Raw genomic sequence first — 17278 nt, 5'->3', positions numbered from 1 at the left:
AATGGAAGTTAAGGCATTTTGCAGACATCAAAAATAAGACTTTTATGTTTGTTTCCAACAAGCTAACTTTAAAAAAAAATGGGTTAATATTGTTATACTTGTATGCCAAAGCGCCAGCAAAGTGGTTTTGGATGTAGGAGTCCATGACAGGTCTGAAGTGGTAGAAACGACTGTCCCTGAGCAGGTTAATGATGAACACCTGAGCACACAAACATATCAGGGTTACATCTATTTTTATTTAAGTACACTATGTTGCTTTACATTCTTTAATTTTCCTACCAGAGACTGGAATACAAGTGGTCCGTATTTATCAGTGTTGTCATCTAAAAGACAGAAAAGCGTATCCAGGACATCTCGCAAGAACTGTGAGGAAGAAAAAAAGAACAAAGCTCAACACAACCATCACATTAAAGGCCTTTCTGCTGACTAAAATAGAAACAAGGGAAATAGAAAAAAGGATAGCCCCTTCATCCAAAACATGACAATAAAACCTTTTTTATTATTATACTGAGATGAGAATGTGACTGCTAAAGACAATTTGACTAAATATCACAAAAAGACAACATGTAGCATAAATGCAAAAGCTTACTATTTAATCAGATTATCCATACTTATAAAGGCAAACTAAGCTAAATAAAATCAGAATATGACAATAAAAACCAATAGTCAACAATGTCTTGTTATATTTTAGTCGAAATTTTTATGTATTTGACGAAAAATATTTGTATAGGATGTACCCATTGAAGCTTTCTATGTCATGCATTAACACAGTTATCACCATATCAATATTATAATTGTGTATACTGTGATGATGGCGACCTTGACAATTTCCTCTCCGTTGATCTGACGTAGACGACCGAGGATGTCCAACACTCTGTCTGGATGGGCCTTCCAGTTCAGAAGAGCCAGAAGATCCACTGAAAACAGAAATAAAATCAAACTGAGTTGAATCCAGTCACACTCTTTTAAAAAAGATTAGTGTGTGAGGTGCTGGATTACCATTTTGCGTGAGTTTGGTGGAACAGAGTATTGTGGAGACCCAGAAGGTTTCTTTGGGGCTTCTCTGGAAGGGCAGATTGGTCGGCAGGTTGGGGCAGCTGTTGAAGTCCTCCTTACAGCAGGGTAAGCTCAAGTACAGACCCTGGTTGCTGAAGGTGGCGTTTTCATCGCACTGGAGGGCGGACACAGAGTAATACAAGAAGGTTTGGAAACACATTTGAACGAAAGAATGCTGCTCCACCAACACCATGGAACTAAAGAGCAGATTTCTGGTCAATAACTGATCTGATTAAACGGCACTGAGGTGTTTTCATCTCGGTAACTGGAGCTCAAAAACATTTTATTAGATCTTCTGTCTCTCTGTAAAGGACTGAGCCAATTGCTACAAAGTGTTACTGGGCTGCCAAGGACAAACTGGATGTTCACACCATTATCATACACCACAGAAATTACTCTGAGGAACTAAAGTACCATTTAATATAAAAATAATAATAATGGTATTTAACATTAGAATACATTTTGATAGCAAACTAGAAAAAATGCTGGCATGTTGGACAAAACATAAACAGGCATATAATATTGTATATAAATAGGAATGTGGAGTTGCTTTTATGGCAGATTTGGTTACAGAAGACTTTTCATAGTAAACAAAGGCATTAGGGCACTGGTTGTAAACTGGTTGTAGTATATAAACTGTAGTATTCCAGTTATGTGCTGTATACAAAAACATAATATACTCATTTCAGAAACCAGGATATTATGGACACCGAGGCTTCAGAAACACAGATATGCAACTAACAAGTATACTGTGTCCTGTAAGAACCTTCTCCATGTTTCAGAGTGTTCTTAGTACAGAACATAGTGGTTTGGGACAGCAAAGGATTGAAACGCACACAAAAGACAGACAATATCCCGAGGACAAAAACACCTTGTATGGTGCTGTTGGATCAGTCATCCAGAGCTGCTCAGCTATGACACAGTGGTTATAAATGTTGGCAATGGAGAGCAGAGAAAAATCCTCATGGTGCATTTCATTAAATGTTATTGTGTCCACTGCTGAGAAAATGCAATAAAGACATTCAGAGAGCTGCCAGCATGTGATTCCCGCGATGTGATGCTCTTCCAACACATAAACACCCCAGCATGGCATGTAATAGCAAATAACTTTGAATTTGAAAGTTTAACTCTTTGGACCCTAAGCAGTTTATTTTTGCTACTGTCACATGTTTTACTCACCGTTGGCTCATTTTTCACTGCAGCATGTCACAGCCACAAGTAGAGAGAGCTCAAAATGTGAAATGTATGATGCCATGAATAATAAAACAGAAAAACCAAAAGTTGAATTTATTTGATTATATATTTCTTACACAAATGGAAGAAAGTGTAATCAATCTGTACAGCAATTTTCAAAGTTTCCTCATATGTCACCAATGCTGAAAAAAAGGCTGGCTCAACATGCTACAGATATTTTACAAGTTGCTTTCTTAATGTTTTTCCATACTTGTCTCATATCTATTCTGTGTAAACACAGCCTGCAGTTTACCCTAAAAGTCCCAGAATTATTGTCATGTGATGACTTCTTGGTTGCACCAAGGAGTGCAACATTTATATATTTATTTTTTTAACTTAATGTGGTTGATGTTAAATGTGTGTTTTTTTATGAATTGTTAAATGAGACATATAGAATATAACGATTTTATGAAATATCATGATTTTAAGTTTGATTTGTTTATAGGTGGAATAGAATGTCACAGATAAGTAATCCAAGGGATGTCAAAGTTTTTTATAAAAAAAAAAGAAAGATTTTTTTCAATTTTTACAGTTTCTCACTTTGATTAATGGTGTCATTTGGGTTTTTGTTTTTTAAGGATAACATTCCTTTCACAGGTGGGTTTTTTGGGTTCAGTGTTTTCAAAGTAAAAGACACACAACATGTGTCACAATATTTACTGTCATTACAACCATGTAGATTTTCATTTCATAAAACTGATTACTAGTTGGAAAACAAAACACCATTAACGTACATATACACTGTGTGTATGTTTGATCTGATCCTACCTTGTAGACATACAGCTCGTGGCTCTCATCTGACAGTGTGGTCCCATCTTCTCTCATCAGAGGAGTGAAGGCAAAACCAAAGAGCTTTTTCTCTCCTTTGTCTTTAGCTGAAAGGAAGGACATCATAATATCAGCCGTCATATACTCATCTGCACAAATCACACTAACTAGTCTCGCTCTGAGCATGATCCAATCAGTCTTAATGAACTTGTGCACTGAGGGTTTGACCGCCGCTGGGCTGACTCACTGGAGCAGTGTCTGAACTCGAAGCGGAGGTGGGACCCTCTGAAGCGATCTATGGGGATGGGCAGCTTGATCATCTCGCTCCAGCGGGGGCTGTTGTTGTGGTACAGGACAAAAGAGCGATATTCACAGTTGTTGGGCTCCCCGCTGCCCAAACTGATGCAGTCCTGCAAAGACGAGGATGCACGGGAGGAAGGTTACGCTCGTCATCATTCATTCACTGATGATATGCTGCATTATAACTCATGTGCACGTGTGTCATACTTTGAGTGTGTCCCCATCGGCGTACAGCACATAGAGAGTGACTTCGATGTTCTTCTGGACGCTCTTGCCACCCCTCTCAAATTCCCCTCGCTCCAGAGTCAGATACAGGTCATTGCGTGTGTCACCTAAGACCATTAAAGAGGAGAAACTTTACTTAAAGGGGAGCTCCACTGATTTTTCACATTTGTCTCGGAGAATACTTAGATGAAAAAGCAACATTGTAATAAAAAGCCTTCTGTTGCACTGCAGGGAGCTGCACAAAATTTAATTGCCTCAAGTGATATTACTTCAACATCAGCTGGGAATTAAAACTAAGAGTTTGAAAATGAAAAAAAAATACCTAGAAAAGTGTAGTTAGAAAAGAGGTAAGGTACATTCGTAAGACAAAAACATCTCTATGCCCTGATGATGTTCGTACGCTATAATGTCCATGTCAGCCGCTGCTCCACAGATGAACTGGAAGTGGTCAACATTAATTAAGCTTCCATGTGGACTAAGATGCGGACTGCATGTCACTGCTCCTTTCGATAAAAATGACCCCGCTGAGTTCTAATACAATGTAGCTCATGACTGCCTCAGCACCTTTCATGAGGTCAATGTTTAATGGAATAAATATCAGTGGCAACAGTGGAGGAAGATATTGCGGTTATTTATAAAATCAGATTATAGTTATTTATATCCAAGTCGTCTCCTTGGGGACAGATGACTCACAAGGAGCGATATTGGGAGGTATTTCAGGCTAACTGGAAAGGAGCTGGAAATGGAGATGGGAGAGGAGAGGAGAGGAGGTGGAGGATTATACATTCTCAGTAGACACAAAGCACTGCAATGTCAGCTGATGAAATATTCCGAAATAAACACACACCTCTCCCTTCCTTTCTCTGTCTTTGAGTTATCTTTGAAGACCTCTGCTCTTCACAATTTGCTCAGCACCTGACCTACATGCCGATCTCACTCAAACAGGGAGTAGAGAACTGAGAGGCTACAAAACACCAGCATCGGAACAAGTACTCAAGTCCTACAACTCAGTAATACTCCATGTGAAGGTGCAAGTGCAAGTGTTGCTTAAGAAAAAGAACAAAGATATTATGAGCCCAGTCTACCATGTGTAAAAAGTACTCAATCAACAAAAAACAGCCCCTGTGAGTTGTTATACATGGCATTCTTAGATTTTTGAGACTGATGCACCAATTTCAGCCTCAAAATGAAACCATGTGACAAGTGTAGTGGAGGCATGTTGCTTTATTGGGGCCTAAACAATTATTTTGTGAAAAAAAAAAAAAAAACACAAACTGTTCACATTTTGTACTATATATTAGATGCTTCTACAGCAGTTTTAATGTAAATACTCAGATCTGAAAAGCTGCCAGATGAATGACAGTGTAAAAAGCACAACGATGTGTAGAAGGATAAAGTATCAAGCGGAAATACTCAAGCACAAGTATCATAGATGCTTATTTGGTGCAGTAATTGAGTATTTAGTTACGTTCTATGAGATCAAGCACATGCTGTGAATCCAACTCATATACAACCGACCACACTGGAAAAAACGCCCCTCTCAAAACAAGAAAAAAAAAACATTTTCAAGGAACTTTTACCTTGAAATAAGTGAAAAAAAATCTGCCATTAGAACAAGTGAAAAATGGCTTGGTAAGATTTCTTGAAATAAGATATGATATTTGGAATATTGAGATCTCAAAAGTAGCTAGGGAAACGTATTTTAAACTATATTTTACCAGGAATGTCAAGCTTAGGTGTCTTAAAATAAGCCAGACATGCTTAAAAATAACAGTTTTTCACTCAAAAATAGATTTTTGTTTTCATGAAACCTCCTAATTTGAGATATATTAGCCCTCCTGTTGTCCTCATTTACAAGCAACAAAAAATATTGTTTCCTCGTCAGAAAAAAATCCACAAAACCTTCAGGAAGAAAATTCCAATAATTCCTTAAAAGTTTCCCTTAAAAGTTTTATTTTAACAAAAAAAAAGGCAAGAAAAATTTTGCAAATATTTTCAAAAAATGAGTAAAAATCTTCCAAAAAAATGAGTAAAAATAACTGAAGTGATTACATATGTATCCATAAAACTTCTAATATTTTCTTTAAGAACATTCACAAAAAAGATCAATCAAAATACAGCGAATAAGACAAATAGACTTGGTAAGATTCAGATTTTTTGCAGTGTATAGCCCACTCTGCTCTCTCCTACTTCTCTCTGCTGTTTTCCTCCAATTTAATCTTTTCTTACAACCTTCTTGCCCAGTCCCTCTCCTCCTTCATCTGCTTCCTCTTTGCCCTGATCTGTGACCTTCCCCTCTTTTCCTTCCTCCAAGCCATCTGGCCTCTGGTCTCCACCTCCTCCCTGAACCTCTCTGTCCCCATTACCGCCTACTGCTCTCTGCTCTCCTTACCTGGCAGGATGACATCTGGGAAACCCAGTTTGCGTGTGAGTGCCAAGGCCCTGTTGAACACAGCCTGGTTCTCCCGTCTGATCTGCTCCAGCTCACCTCGCAGCAGCTGCAGGGAAATGATGAGGCCTTTGGGGGGGAGGGCGGTGGTGGTGGTGGTGGGGGGGATGCATATGTGAAAGGTTGTACATGGGGGGGGGGGGGGGGGGCAAATGAAGAGGTGTGGAGTTGTGGGAGGAAAGTGGAATTGAAGGAAAGAAAAAGCACAGGGACAAAGACGAAGGGAGATGGGAGAAGGGAGGGACAGAGGGGTATTTAAAGGACATTAGTCAGAATGTGGGGGAGGTGAAGACAGACAGGAGAAAGTGGATGGAGAGACGTGATCAGAGCCAGAACAGAGGGAGGGATGGACAAAAATGGTGTTGTGGAATTACACAAAGATACAAGGGAAAATATGGGTTCTGTACAAATCTAGTAACATAGGCATGAGTCACAATTTAACACCAAAGACACAAAGTGATCTTTTCAGAGGAGCTCACATGTCGGCTGAGCTGCTTTAGCTTCGTGTTCAGCTACAATATGCTTCCTGCTTCACGTCTTTATTATCAAAGAGACAGTTTGAGGTGGGCGATTAGCAATTTTCTGTGATGTAAAGGAATTTTAATTGGCTTTGATCCATTTCATAATATAGGGTTTTTTCTCTGATGACAATTGGAAAATCATAATAGATAGAACAATGTTTGTTTCAGGATAATCCAGTGAATTACAGTATAAGCTCTCAATTTTTTTGGTGAATACACTCATTGCTTTTACAACAGAAATTATTCATCAGTAAGACAACAGAAAAAAGTCAGCAGCTGTCCTCAAAATCAACTAATTGTTTACATTTTTGTTGTTTTTTATCAGCTTTGTCAATGTGACTATGTGTCTGATTGTATTATAGTTGTCTATTACAGGATTAAATATATTTGGGTTATTGATTTATTTCAATTGAGTAGCTGTTGTTCCACTAAAAATAGCTCTCATAAAAACAGTTGACAGCATGTTTAACATGTCACCAGAGATTTTGCTGTTAATTTTTTTTTCAGCGTAATTTTTCAAACCTTTGATCAATGAAAACACAATTCTGTTCATCTCCATAGCAATGGTGTGCATGGATAAACTGAAATAAGGAGCAAAATACAACCAAAAATAACTGTACGGCTAAACACAAAAAGATGATGATCGTATGTTCTGCTATTGAGCGGATAAACAGTATCCTCTTTCCTGTTTACTCACTGTGAGCTGTGATAAAACAGCACGGGGGTGAAAAAGGGGTGAAAATCTAAAAATTCACAGATCTGCCGAGACAACATATTTACCATAGTTGGTGCTGGGGGCTGAGTACTTGGTGTTGGACTTGCGGATGATGTTCTCGTGTACCTGGTACCACTCGTTCTCATTGTTACATCTGCAGAGAAAGACAGTTGGGTTGGGCTGTTAACAACGCACCCATTAGTGGGTCCAGATGGAGGGTTCAGGACTGTGCGCATGGGGACTACACGAACAGCATGTGTCCCAGAGCCGATTTCCTCTTGGAGAAAAGGTAGCAGCAGGGGGAGGTGCTATCAAGCAGCACATTAGCCCAAATGCACAGCACACTAAGCAAACCTGACAGCCAGCTCTCTACCAGCCTTTTTCATTACTGTGGGCCCGAAGGCCCCTGGGAAAGGCATGGGGAAATGCACAGACTGGAGCGTTATAGGAGCCGACAGTTTGGAGGCAGCTCAGCACTGAATCACTGCTTGCTTTTTAAGGGGAAGGGCCTTTCACGTCAGCGGAGAAATCCACTAAAAACGACAGCTTTCTATTCTCAAAATCTTCATTTCACACAGAGCTGTACAGTTAACCTTAAAAGTACAGCGCAGGGAAAATATCATGTAATGGGATGCCAAAGTGCACAGATGACCTCTGACCCAGAGTGGACGCTGAGAAGGACAGAGGAGATACAAGGAGACAATCTCGCTGCCGACTGACAAGAAAATATGCTGAGCTCTGTGTTATTTTTCTTTGTCCTCTAACTTTGCTCAATTATCTCCGTGTCATCTCCCTCAGCCTCTTACCCTCTCCTTCTCTGTGCCTTTCTCCTTTGCTGTGTTGGCCGGTGTACAGGAGTGTCTCTCTGTGGCAAAGCCTAACAGAAGCAGCCAGATTCACAACACGCCAAGTTCCCTATCACAGGCTCGGGGTGAGCAGCTATTGATTTTCCAGAGGACACTTCATTATCATTCTGGTCAAAACACACCGAGCATCAACAGCGAAGCACTAGGTTGTCATGCACAACATTTTCAGAACATTCACACTTTGCCGTATCGCTGCGTAGACGCTTTAACTCTGAGATTACAGAAGTTGTGCAACTACAAAGCAATTAGGTAAGCCGAGGAAACAGCAATTTCAAATCCAAAGAGGCAAAATTTTCAATCAGACAGATTTTTTTAAAAAGAAGAACAAGAACAGCTCCATTGGTATACTCACGTATAAACTTTAAGCACAAAGTCTTTCTCCTCTTTGAGGTCTGTGATGGTGTGGAAAACATCACTCATGGCAAGTACAGCACAGCCATAAGGTCGCCTGTACTGCACATGAGGCGGGCCTTTCTTTGAGTCATTGAGCAGCATACGACCTGGAAACAAAAAGAGAGAAACTGTGTGAAAAATAATGCAGATAAGTCATAATCATAACCAACATGTTTTTATACATTGCACTTTATTTACCAGTTCTTATAACATGTGCAACAATGTACAGGTCCCTCTTCAAGTCTTTACTGCTTAGGTCCTGCAGAGGAATGGAAAATGTTATTGGATTGGAATAAGAGTTGAAATACAGAACGTTTGCACTTATGTCAAGAAGAAAAAAAATCTCACCGTGAAGAGAGCACACAGACGATCAACCTTCTCTGGGTTCTTTGGTCCTCCATTTTTGTTCAGTTTCACCATGAACTTCTCACTGCAAAAGAAGCCAGTTCACAGTTTCAGAGCGTCTGTCAATCACAGAATGCCTCCGTCAATCTGCTGAGCGGAGGTCGTGTGGATGCGAGTGTCTGTCTGTCTGTTTGTCCTCGCGCACATACACTATGTACTACAGGACCATTCAAGGCCGTTCTGTGCGCGCCGAGATTCCTCAACATACCTGATTTGTTTGGCCTCGCGAGTGTCGTACAGAGAAAAGAAGACGTCTGCATCCTCGCTGATGCTGTTGTAAGTAAAGCTCTTCAGATTGATGAAGAGGTGGTGCGACACGGGGACACGGCAACCGTCGCCATGGCGCTGTCTCATGCTATCACCCTGGGAACGAGGAGGAAGAGAGTGACCGCTAACAAGACGAGGGTGTACTGCGAGCGAGGCCAAATACCTGCCATTCTCTATACAGACACATTTATTTAACAGATCAATGGCGGGACTGTAACAGGTGAATAATTCATTGACACAGACTTTACAGCGTGTTTCATCCTGTAGCAAGGATATTGACAGTAGACCCAGTAGACACAAAATGTAATCCAAATAAAGAGATGATGTGATATAAAACTGGTGGTTTTGGTATTAAGAGCTGCAGGAATGGTGCATCGATATAAGGAGCGCTACTATATTTACATAATATATAAAATTATAACTACAAAAAACAAAAATTTTCAGTGATCATTTCCATCTCATAGGAAAAGTTAGATATTTTGGGAATTTGCTTGTTATTTCGCTCATATCTGACGAATCATGTTAGATCTATACATATCCATATAAAAATTCAAAATGCCATGTAAAATGTATTCATTGTACTTTTATTATATCTTTATTTTTTAATCTTTTATTTTAATCTACTTGTAGTTTTGCATCTAGCTTCTGTAATATGTCAATTTCCACAGTGAGGGATCAATAAAGTCTATCTTATCTTGTCTTATGTTTGTTTGTTTAATATGAACAAAAGTGAAAGTGTGCAACCAAAACACTGTGGCTCTACAGAGCTTCCGTACGTATAGGCAGAGCGAAGCTATACGTTTCCCCCTGTTGCCAGCTAATGCTAAGCTAAGCCAACTGGCTGCAGGTTTATTTACTGTACAAACATGAGAGTAGCCTCAAGATCAAGCATTTTTCTCAAAAGGTCTAACTGCTCTCTTATTATACATGAGCTCTTTCAACTGGCTTTCCCCCACAAATGAAATTCAGAGGACAAACTAATAAAAGTGGCCAACAAGTGCCATTTGTGCATGCATCGTGGCATATGTGATCCCAGTGGGAATCAATCCTCACACCCTGGCACAACTGGTGAGAGGCTCTTATGGAGCATAAAAGTGACACCAAGATCCCCCGAATGAAAGGCAACCAAGTAGTAAAGAGCGTGAGTGTGATAGCCTTGGTGCCACGGCAGTAACCCGACTTCAGGACACTCATTTGGTACAAAATGTTTGGAAAGGAGATGAGAAATGAGGGTTGAAGTGAGAGGCAGTATGAAAGGGGTGATTATTTCATAAACAAACAGCTTTGAAATGACTCTACCTGGTTTGTGCTTTGCTGACCACAGTGTCTGCTGGATACATGCTAAAAAAGAGTGCAGTTCAAAAGGAAAAGATGTTAGATCAGTCGGTTCATTCTTTACTCTTCCCACACAGCATTGAACTTATTTACCTTATAGCAGCTTCAGACACACACTACCTGAGAGATGCCTGGGTCGATGCTTCAAATCTGACAAAAATCTCACCTACGTACGCTGCAGAGCGGCTACACTACTGTTCCCGCAGCACTAAAACAAGCCCACATGAGGCAAAACGTGAGCATGTGGGAGGCAAGAGGACAAAGCCTGCATCGCCCACACATACCACTCTCTGTTCAGCAGCCTAAAAGAACTCTTCTGCTCCTGTACCTGAAGAGGTGCCAAGGCCTTGTGCCCTGCCAAAGACGAGCTCACTTTCATCGACAGAGTCAGGAGGCTTTTTGGCAAGGAAGGTCTACGCTGTTGTTTCTGGACAGAGCATTTAGTGCACAAACATTCTGCGTGCAAAGCTGAGAAACATGGCAATGGGATAATGGGAGGCTGCAGGGCAGTTGGAGAGTGTTTTCATCAGCATATGGAGCTTCAACTACTGACCAGAAAGGATCTCCCTCCCAGATAACAGTCTCCAGCAGCATTACATTAGATTTCATAACATCTGTGCTGTAATTGCACATTTCTAAAATTGGATCTTCCTCACTAAGTCTCTCCTCTCTCTCTCTGTGTATAGGCTTGGAAAGTCCCCACATCACTACAACTAAAACACATTTGAGACATTATTTATTTATGGAAATGTGTTTTCCAGTCTGGTTCGCAGTTTAAAGCAAGCAAGACTAAAATATGTCATTTATTTCAAAAGAAAATAGCAATCAAAATTTAATTTGCATGTACTTTCCCATAGCTTCACCTGGGCCTGTCACTGTGCATTACGTCTGCATTGCTAGCTAGCAATCACACTCGCTAGAGCCATGTGCATGCAGGAAAAGGGACACACTCAATATGGCGGCAGGATAAGCATAAAGGATGAAGTCACATGAGGCAGCTCCAACAGCTGAATCGTGTTGTCTCTTGTGAGTCACCTTCTTATGGATGATTTGATAATCGGTACATTCACACATCCGTACACATCCAACAACACATTCCTATAAGCAAAAAAACCAGGCTGTGCAGCGAGAAAAAGGCACACAGTAGGTAAAAAAGCTCAGTGTGTGAGTCAGTGAGTCACGGCTACAGATATAGTTTATGCATGCTGCAGGGACATGTTTAATTGCATTTTATCATCCAAAGAATACACATTCATTTAATTAATTTATTCTACTTAATAATTCAAGAGATGCATTTGTACAGCATGAATTGGTTCAGAATAATCTCAGCCAACGTACCAGTTTGTAGAGCTCTGATATGCTGATCTGATCTGGATCCACCATTTCAAACTCCTTTCTGGGAACAAGGTCTAAGCCAAGGTGCCTGGTGAAACAGGGATTAGTGGTGTGAAAAAAGGAAGAGGGGGAAAAAAAGACAAGTTTTAGTGAAAGTGAATCAAATGATTTGCTCCACACATGAAGTCTTTCTCACGTAAAGTTAGTTTTTAAAGCCCAGATAAAAAAGGATTCCACAAATCTGTCTCTTTGTAATATGTCCAGAATAAAATCTTGCAAAATCCTTTATAAATATGCCTTAGTACATTTACTCAAGTACTGCCCTGAAGTATAATTTTGAGTTAGTTGTTTGTACTTTATATGCTGCATTAAAGGGAAATATTTTTTAAAATTTTAACTCCAATATATTTATCTGACATTTGCTTATTGCTTTCATTATATTAAGAGATGAATTAATACATTTATTTGCTTTTTGGTGGGGAGGTAGATGAAAAATCTGACACCTCTTTTCTGACTGTAACAGCCAGCAAGCAAAGAATTAGATCAGTTTAAATACTGAAAACAGCTAGCCTGGCTGTGTCCAACAGTATCAAAATCTATGTACCATCATGTCTAAACCCAAACAGAAAAGCCAAAATGTAAAAACAACACTGCAGGTTTTGTGCTGCAGTAACTTCCTGGATTCTCCTCTGGTTGCCTGGCAACCACTCATTGTCTTGAAATAGTGGTTGCTTTAAGATTTTACATATAAAGGATCCCTTTGACAAAAATCATAGATTGCTGCAGATTTTGTAGCTTATTTTTCTTACATGAATCTCCATCAAACAACTAACTGCTAGGTAAATGTAATGAGATTCGCAAACTAAGTAGAATACATCCCTAAGAAATGTTGCAGAGTAAAATTTTAATGTAATACAAATTGAAATACACAAGGAAAGTGCCTGTACTTCATTTGTTTGACACTCTGTATGAACTGTATTCTGTATCAGTTCATAACTAAAAGCACAGAATTTAATATTCAAACAGACGGTCAGTTTTTCATGGCAGCACCAACACATCCACACACATTCAGATTAGCACTGTGGATCATTTTATTCTAATAACTGTGTAAGAAATTTTTGGCATGTGTGGAAACCCTGGGATCTTGTAGTGAAATGGGAATTTGTGGGTTTGAATGGTACTTAACCACTCAACATGAGTTTGTATTATAGAGAACCATTAAAGTCTATGGGAATGAGGAGGTTAAGCACAGCACTGAGAGAATGTCCTCAGTTGCCATGTACCATTGGCTCATGTGCTCGTATATCAAACTGTAACTCTTCACTTTAGCTAAATTGTGCAGCCTCAGATCACGGAGCAGTGTCTGTGCTGCTATGATCTTCTGACCATGAAATTAGATCACTACAGCTCTCAGGTCAGCATCCACCACAAGCATGGTGAGAATACCATGCTGTGTTTCGGATTCACTACTGAGTGTTTATATATTTCGTTTATGTGTGATACACACTAATGTCAAACAACTGAGTGATGTAGCTCAAACTGAATGTGTGTGCACTTTTATGTGCAATTGTGCATGGAATCTTATATTAAACGAACAGATGGTCCTTCCACATAAAGCTCTTCCTCAGCTGAACCGGAGCCCTCACTTCTTTATCTCTGATATGGATGCCTGTCACAGCTTAGTTGGATGGAGTTTGAAACTGGCAACAGTAAGAATATGGCTTTGCAGTTCCTCCAGGGGGATTTGCATTGACTTTAAGCTGCTTCAGATTCACTCATCTGCTAAATGACCATAAAATTACATCACAGTAATGCTGTTACACACGCACCACTTCCAGAGAAATATTATGTTCCATGGTGGCCGCGCTTAGAAACAAAGGTTTGTTTTAGAGAGCGCTTTCAGTTCATGCACTCAGAACAAGAGCTACTCACTCATTGCCCCAGTCAAGCCGTACGGTGATATGTCGCTTGATCTCGCGAGTCTGGTCCTGGGCAAGGTGGCCCTGGATCAGCTGCCGACGCAAGTCGATGAGCTCATTCATCACATGGCGCAGCTTATGGAACAGATCCACTTTGTGTTTCTGTTCAAGTAGCAAAGACACACTCAGCATTTATGCACAATATTAAAGAAAGTCATCCCTCATTATCTGTGACATTAATCATCTGTAAATGCATGCACAAAGCTTGACACTGAGTATAATAAGATCCTATATCTAGATGGCTCTAATCTCTTGTATCAGAGCATTGTGATATATTTTACATTCAGTTAGAGTCCTGTCTCTAATCCAACCCCCTGTGAACCTGCAGGAGTAGCCCAACAATACATGTTGCAACTGAGATTTCCCACCGGTTTCATTAATAAACCAAAAGAAAAATAGATTTCCCTTATAAATCTGCTTTGACTTCATCACATTAATGAATTTCATCACCATTTCTTGTAGACCAAGGACAGCACTTGTAATTCAGGCATCCTCTGTTCTCCCTAATGGTATGACAAGCCCACATTACCACCCAGGTTTGTTTGCATAAATGCAAAGATTAAGCGGCACCACAACGCGCATGTAAATTTAATGAGGATAAACGCTGCATGTTCTCAAAGCCTGGTAGCTGCTGAAAACAAAGATTTTTGTCAGGGTTGATGAGCCCTTTCGGACCTCTATTCTGCAGGGCTAATTACGTGCATTATAACAGATACACAGTTATGCTTAGGCCATTGCTCCCTGAAGTAACACCATGAATTCTAATTGGCAACAATAAGGTGAAATGCATCAACATCAAGCCAATGCTACGTCCTATTATTATGGATACAACTGTGGCAACATGGCCCATATCACAGAGGGGGTGAGCACCAAAACCAGCGCTGTTAAATCAGCGCTTCATATTAGTCGAGCTTCAGAGGAAGTTACATCACCACACCAATGCCTCGGGCTGCTTAGTTGCTCAGAGCATGAGCAGTCCTCAGTGAGAGGTTATGTAAAAACTCGCTGCCAGCTCTGCAACATAGCCACTCAGCTTCTAACTCAAAACCCTACCAACCACTTCTGCCTGCCCCCTCGACACTTAGCAGGATTAAGGACGCTTTGGGTTTCCAGTAATCACTTTTGCCCGGCAAGTAAAAGCTGACTGAAGGTGGTGGATCTTAAGATGATGCAGAAACTACTAGAGTCAGGCCAAGATCAATCAATGGCTGAATGACACAGCATGAAATCGTATATGACAGGTCTGTAGGCCATTATCTGTGTCCAACCACCATTTCTGTTCCTACACAGATAGTATATGAAAATACAGGCTGACAGTCAGAACGACATGCTATGGGGGAAAATATCTAAACGAGCTGTCACTGTATGTTCAGACTATATTTCAGGCAAATCACTAGTCTTTCTGGCAAACCTGGTCATATCAGGAGCAGAATTAAGTTCAGAGAAGAAAAGCAAATGGGAAGCGTGTGTTTTCCATCATATTCCTTAGAGGAAGGCAAATGAAACGACAACGGATGCAGTGTCTTTGCAAAAATTGTTGATCTTTCAACTCCCTTGGAAGTCTTGGTAATTTTAAATGCGCTCTTGCATTTATTGCTTAGTGTTTTGTTTTCATATGAGCGCGATGTACTTTAATATACTGATACTGACCACATAGAGCTGCTTCCACAGGACGCCCCATTCCTGCAGTGTGGAGGTGGTCTCGGTGATAATGGGGTCCTCCAGGGGCACCACCGTCTCACAGAGCCTAAGGGGGAAAAAATTTAAAAATGATACACAAATGTGAGCTCAATCTTCCAAGCATCAACATTATTGTCAATATGATGAATGCCAAAAAACAACGAATCCATATCACATCCAGTATGTCCCATCCTGGTAACGTGAAGAATCTTCCTAGTGCTGCTGTGATTGCCTTTTTTAGTTAAAAGAATTCAAACAATGATACAATGTATTTTATCATTATAAACTCTCTTGTGTTCTAAACATGCATGTGATTAAATAATTAACAGAGAATTATAAGAAGAAATGCCTTACTAACAGCAAATAATTTGTCTCACGGCAAATTATTTAGTGTTAATTAAAACATATTTGCAAGTCAGCTCCTATTAATACATTAAAATCATCAAACATAAAAAGCAGCACAATCAGTATTGATATTGGAGATCCTGATATTATTTGCTATTTAATTAAGACCAGAATTTGTGGTTGAATCTGGTTTAGTTCACAGTTGAAGTGGGTCTTCTTACAGTTACTGGGTCCTATGCTATGCTAAGCTGGTCAGAAAATACCTCCCATTCTCTAGCGACCTGCTTGTAAAAGCACAATATCTCATTTTTTAAATTTCTATACATGACGAACTAAAACCACAACACGTCCTTTTCATGTGACGACATTCGTAAGGAAACACAAAGGCCAAACTGAGATCTCTCGAGGCACTTTGGCTTTTGGCCTTCACTGCAAAGCATCAACTCTGATACTGTAAAATGTTTTTGGAACGATCCAAGCATCTCCATCCATTCCAAAAAGAGTCGGGGGTGATTGTGTGTGGCGGGGATGCTTTGGGAGAACTACACAGACGCAGTAGGTGTGTCACCTCATTAACTCCATGAGACAGCAAAGCAGATTTCCCAAAGTGCAACTCCTGGAGCGAGAAACTGTAATAATGTCAATTTCCGAGTCTGCACTTTTAATTGTTTGAGTGCAAATGAGAGTCCTCCTGTTATGTGGTAACTCAACTTGAGTATGTGATATAACAGCAAAGTCCTGGTCCACAGCGAGCCGCAGATCCCAGCCTGCAGACAGAGCATTACATCAGGCTGATGAAGAGCCCTGCCGCCTGTTTTTGTCTTCGTCTTTATTCTGGCCTGTGCAGCCATGGCCGGCTATTGTGACGAGATGGATGTAGATGACCGCTGTGTGCACAAGCATGTTTGTGTGTATACGTGTGTCGGCAGCTGTCAGGTGGTAATTCTCTTGGAGATTGGATTGTCACTAATCAGTGGTGAGGCGAAATTAGATGGCAAAGGAGGGAGGGACACACATCCTCTGACATTGATCAGTTGATGAATCTGTATCACAACGCCTGTGCAATGAGAGAAGGAAAGCTCCATCAACTCCACCGACGCTTGTAAGTCTGACCAGTAAAGAACACACATATCATCCTCCCATCATCTTCCAGTACGTCTCAATAAAGCTCTGATAGTGATGGATCTGCTGCTGATGTCATATAAAGCAGGCTGCCGGTATTTTGAGCTGCACTCCACTACGACCACATAAAATACTCTGTACTGCAATGACTCCAAATGCCTTTTTAACCGTCTGATTAATAATAAACAAATTTAGAGTTAGTGGCACAGATAAGGTTTATATGTGTGAGGTGTTCCTTCACTTTAGTGAGGCTGTTGGGTTTGCCTGACACTGGATCCATCTAT

At 40.3% G+C, this 17278-nt stretch overlaps 1 protein-coding gene across 3 annotated transcripts in view; it reads right to left on the bottom strand.

The window, feature by feature from the left end:
* dock3 (dedicator of cytokinesis 3) overlaps nt 1-17278 on the bottom strand; it is a 53504-nt gene that overhangs the window by 24474 nt on the left and 11752 nt on the right. For all 3 annotated transcript variants that reach the window (XM_051950195.1, XM_051950196.1, XM_022201608.2), the window contains exons 5-21: nt 15498-15594; nt 13801-13949; nt 11872-11956; nt 10498-10539; nt 9140-9294; nt 8875-8956; nt 8725-8785; nt 8486-8633; nt 7333-7421; nt 5975-6100; nt 3565-3689; nt 3305-3467; nt 3058-3164; nt 1000-1171; nt 820-917; nt 280-363; nt 99-199 (exon numbers count right to left, since the gene is read on the bottom strand). In XM_051950195.1, the coding sequence (XP_051806155.1) occupies nt 99-199; nt 280-363; nt 820-917; nt 1000-1171; nt 3058-3164; nt 3305-3467; nt 3565-3689; nt 5975-6100; nt 7333-7421; nt 8486-8633; nt 8725-8785; nt 8875-8956; nt 9140-9294; nt 10498-10539; nt 11872-11956; nt 13801-13949; nt 15498-15594 (1884 nt within the window). The remainder of the gene's footprint in view (nt 1-98; nt 200-279; nt 364-819; nt 918-999; nt 1172-3057; nt 3165-3304; nt 3468-3564; nt 3690-5974; nt 6101-7332; nt 7422-8485; nt 8634-8724; nt 8786-8874; nt 8957-9139; nt 9295-10497; nt 10540-11871; nt 11957-13800; nt 13950-15497; nt 15595-17278) is intronic.

Source organism: Acanthochromis polyacanthus, chromosome 6 (assembly GCF_021347895.1).
Source record: "Acanthochromis polyacanthus isolate Apoly-LR-REF ecotype Palm Island chromosome 6, KAUST_Apoly_ChrSc, whole genome shotgun sequence".
Lineage (NCBI taxonomy): Eukaryota > Metazoa > Chordata > Actinopteri > Pomacentridae > Acanthochromis > Acanthochromis polyacanthus.
The sequence above is the reverse complement of the archived record's forward strand: the minus strand, read 5'-3'. Positions and strand labels throughout refer to the sequence as shown.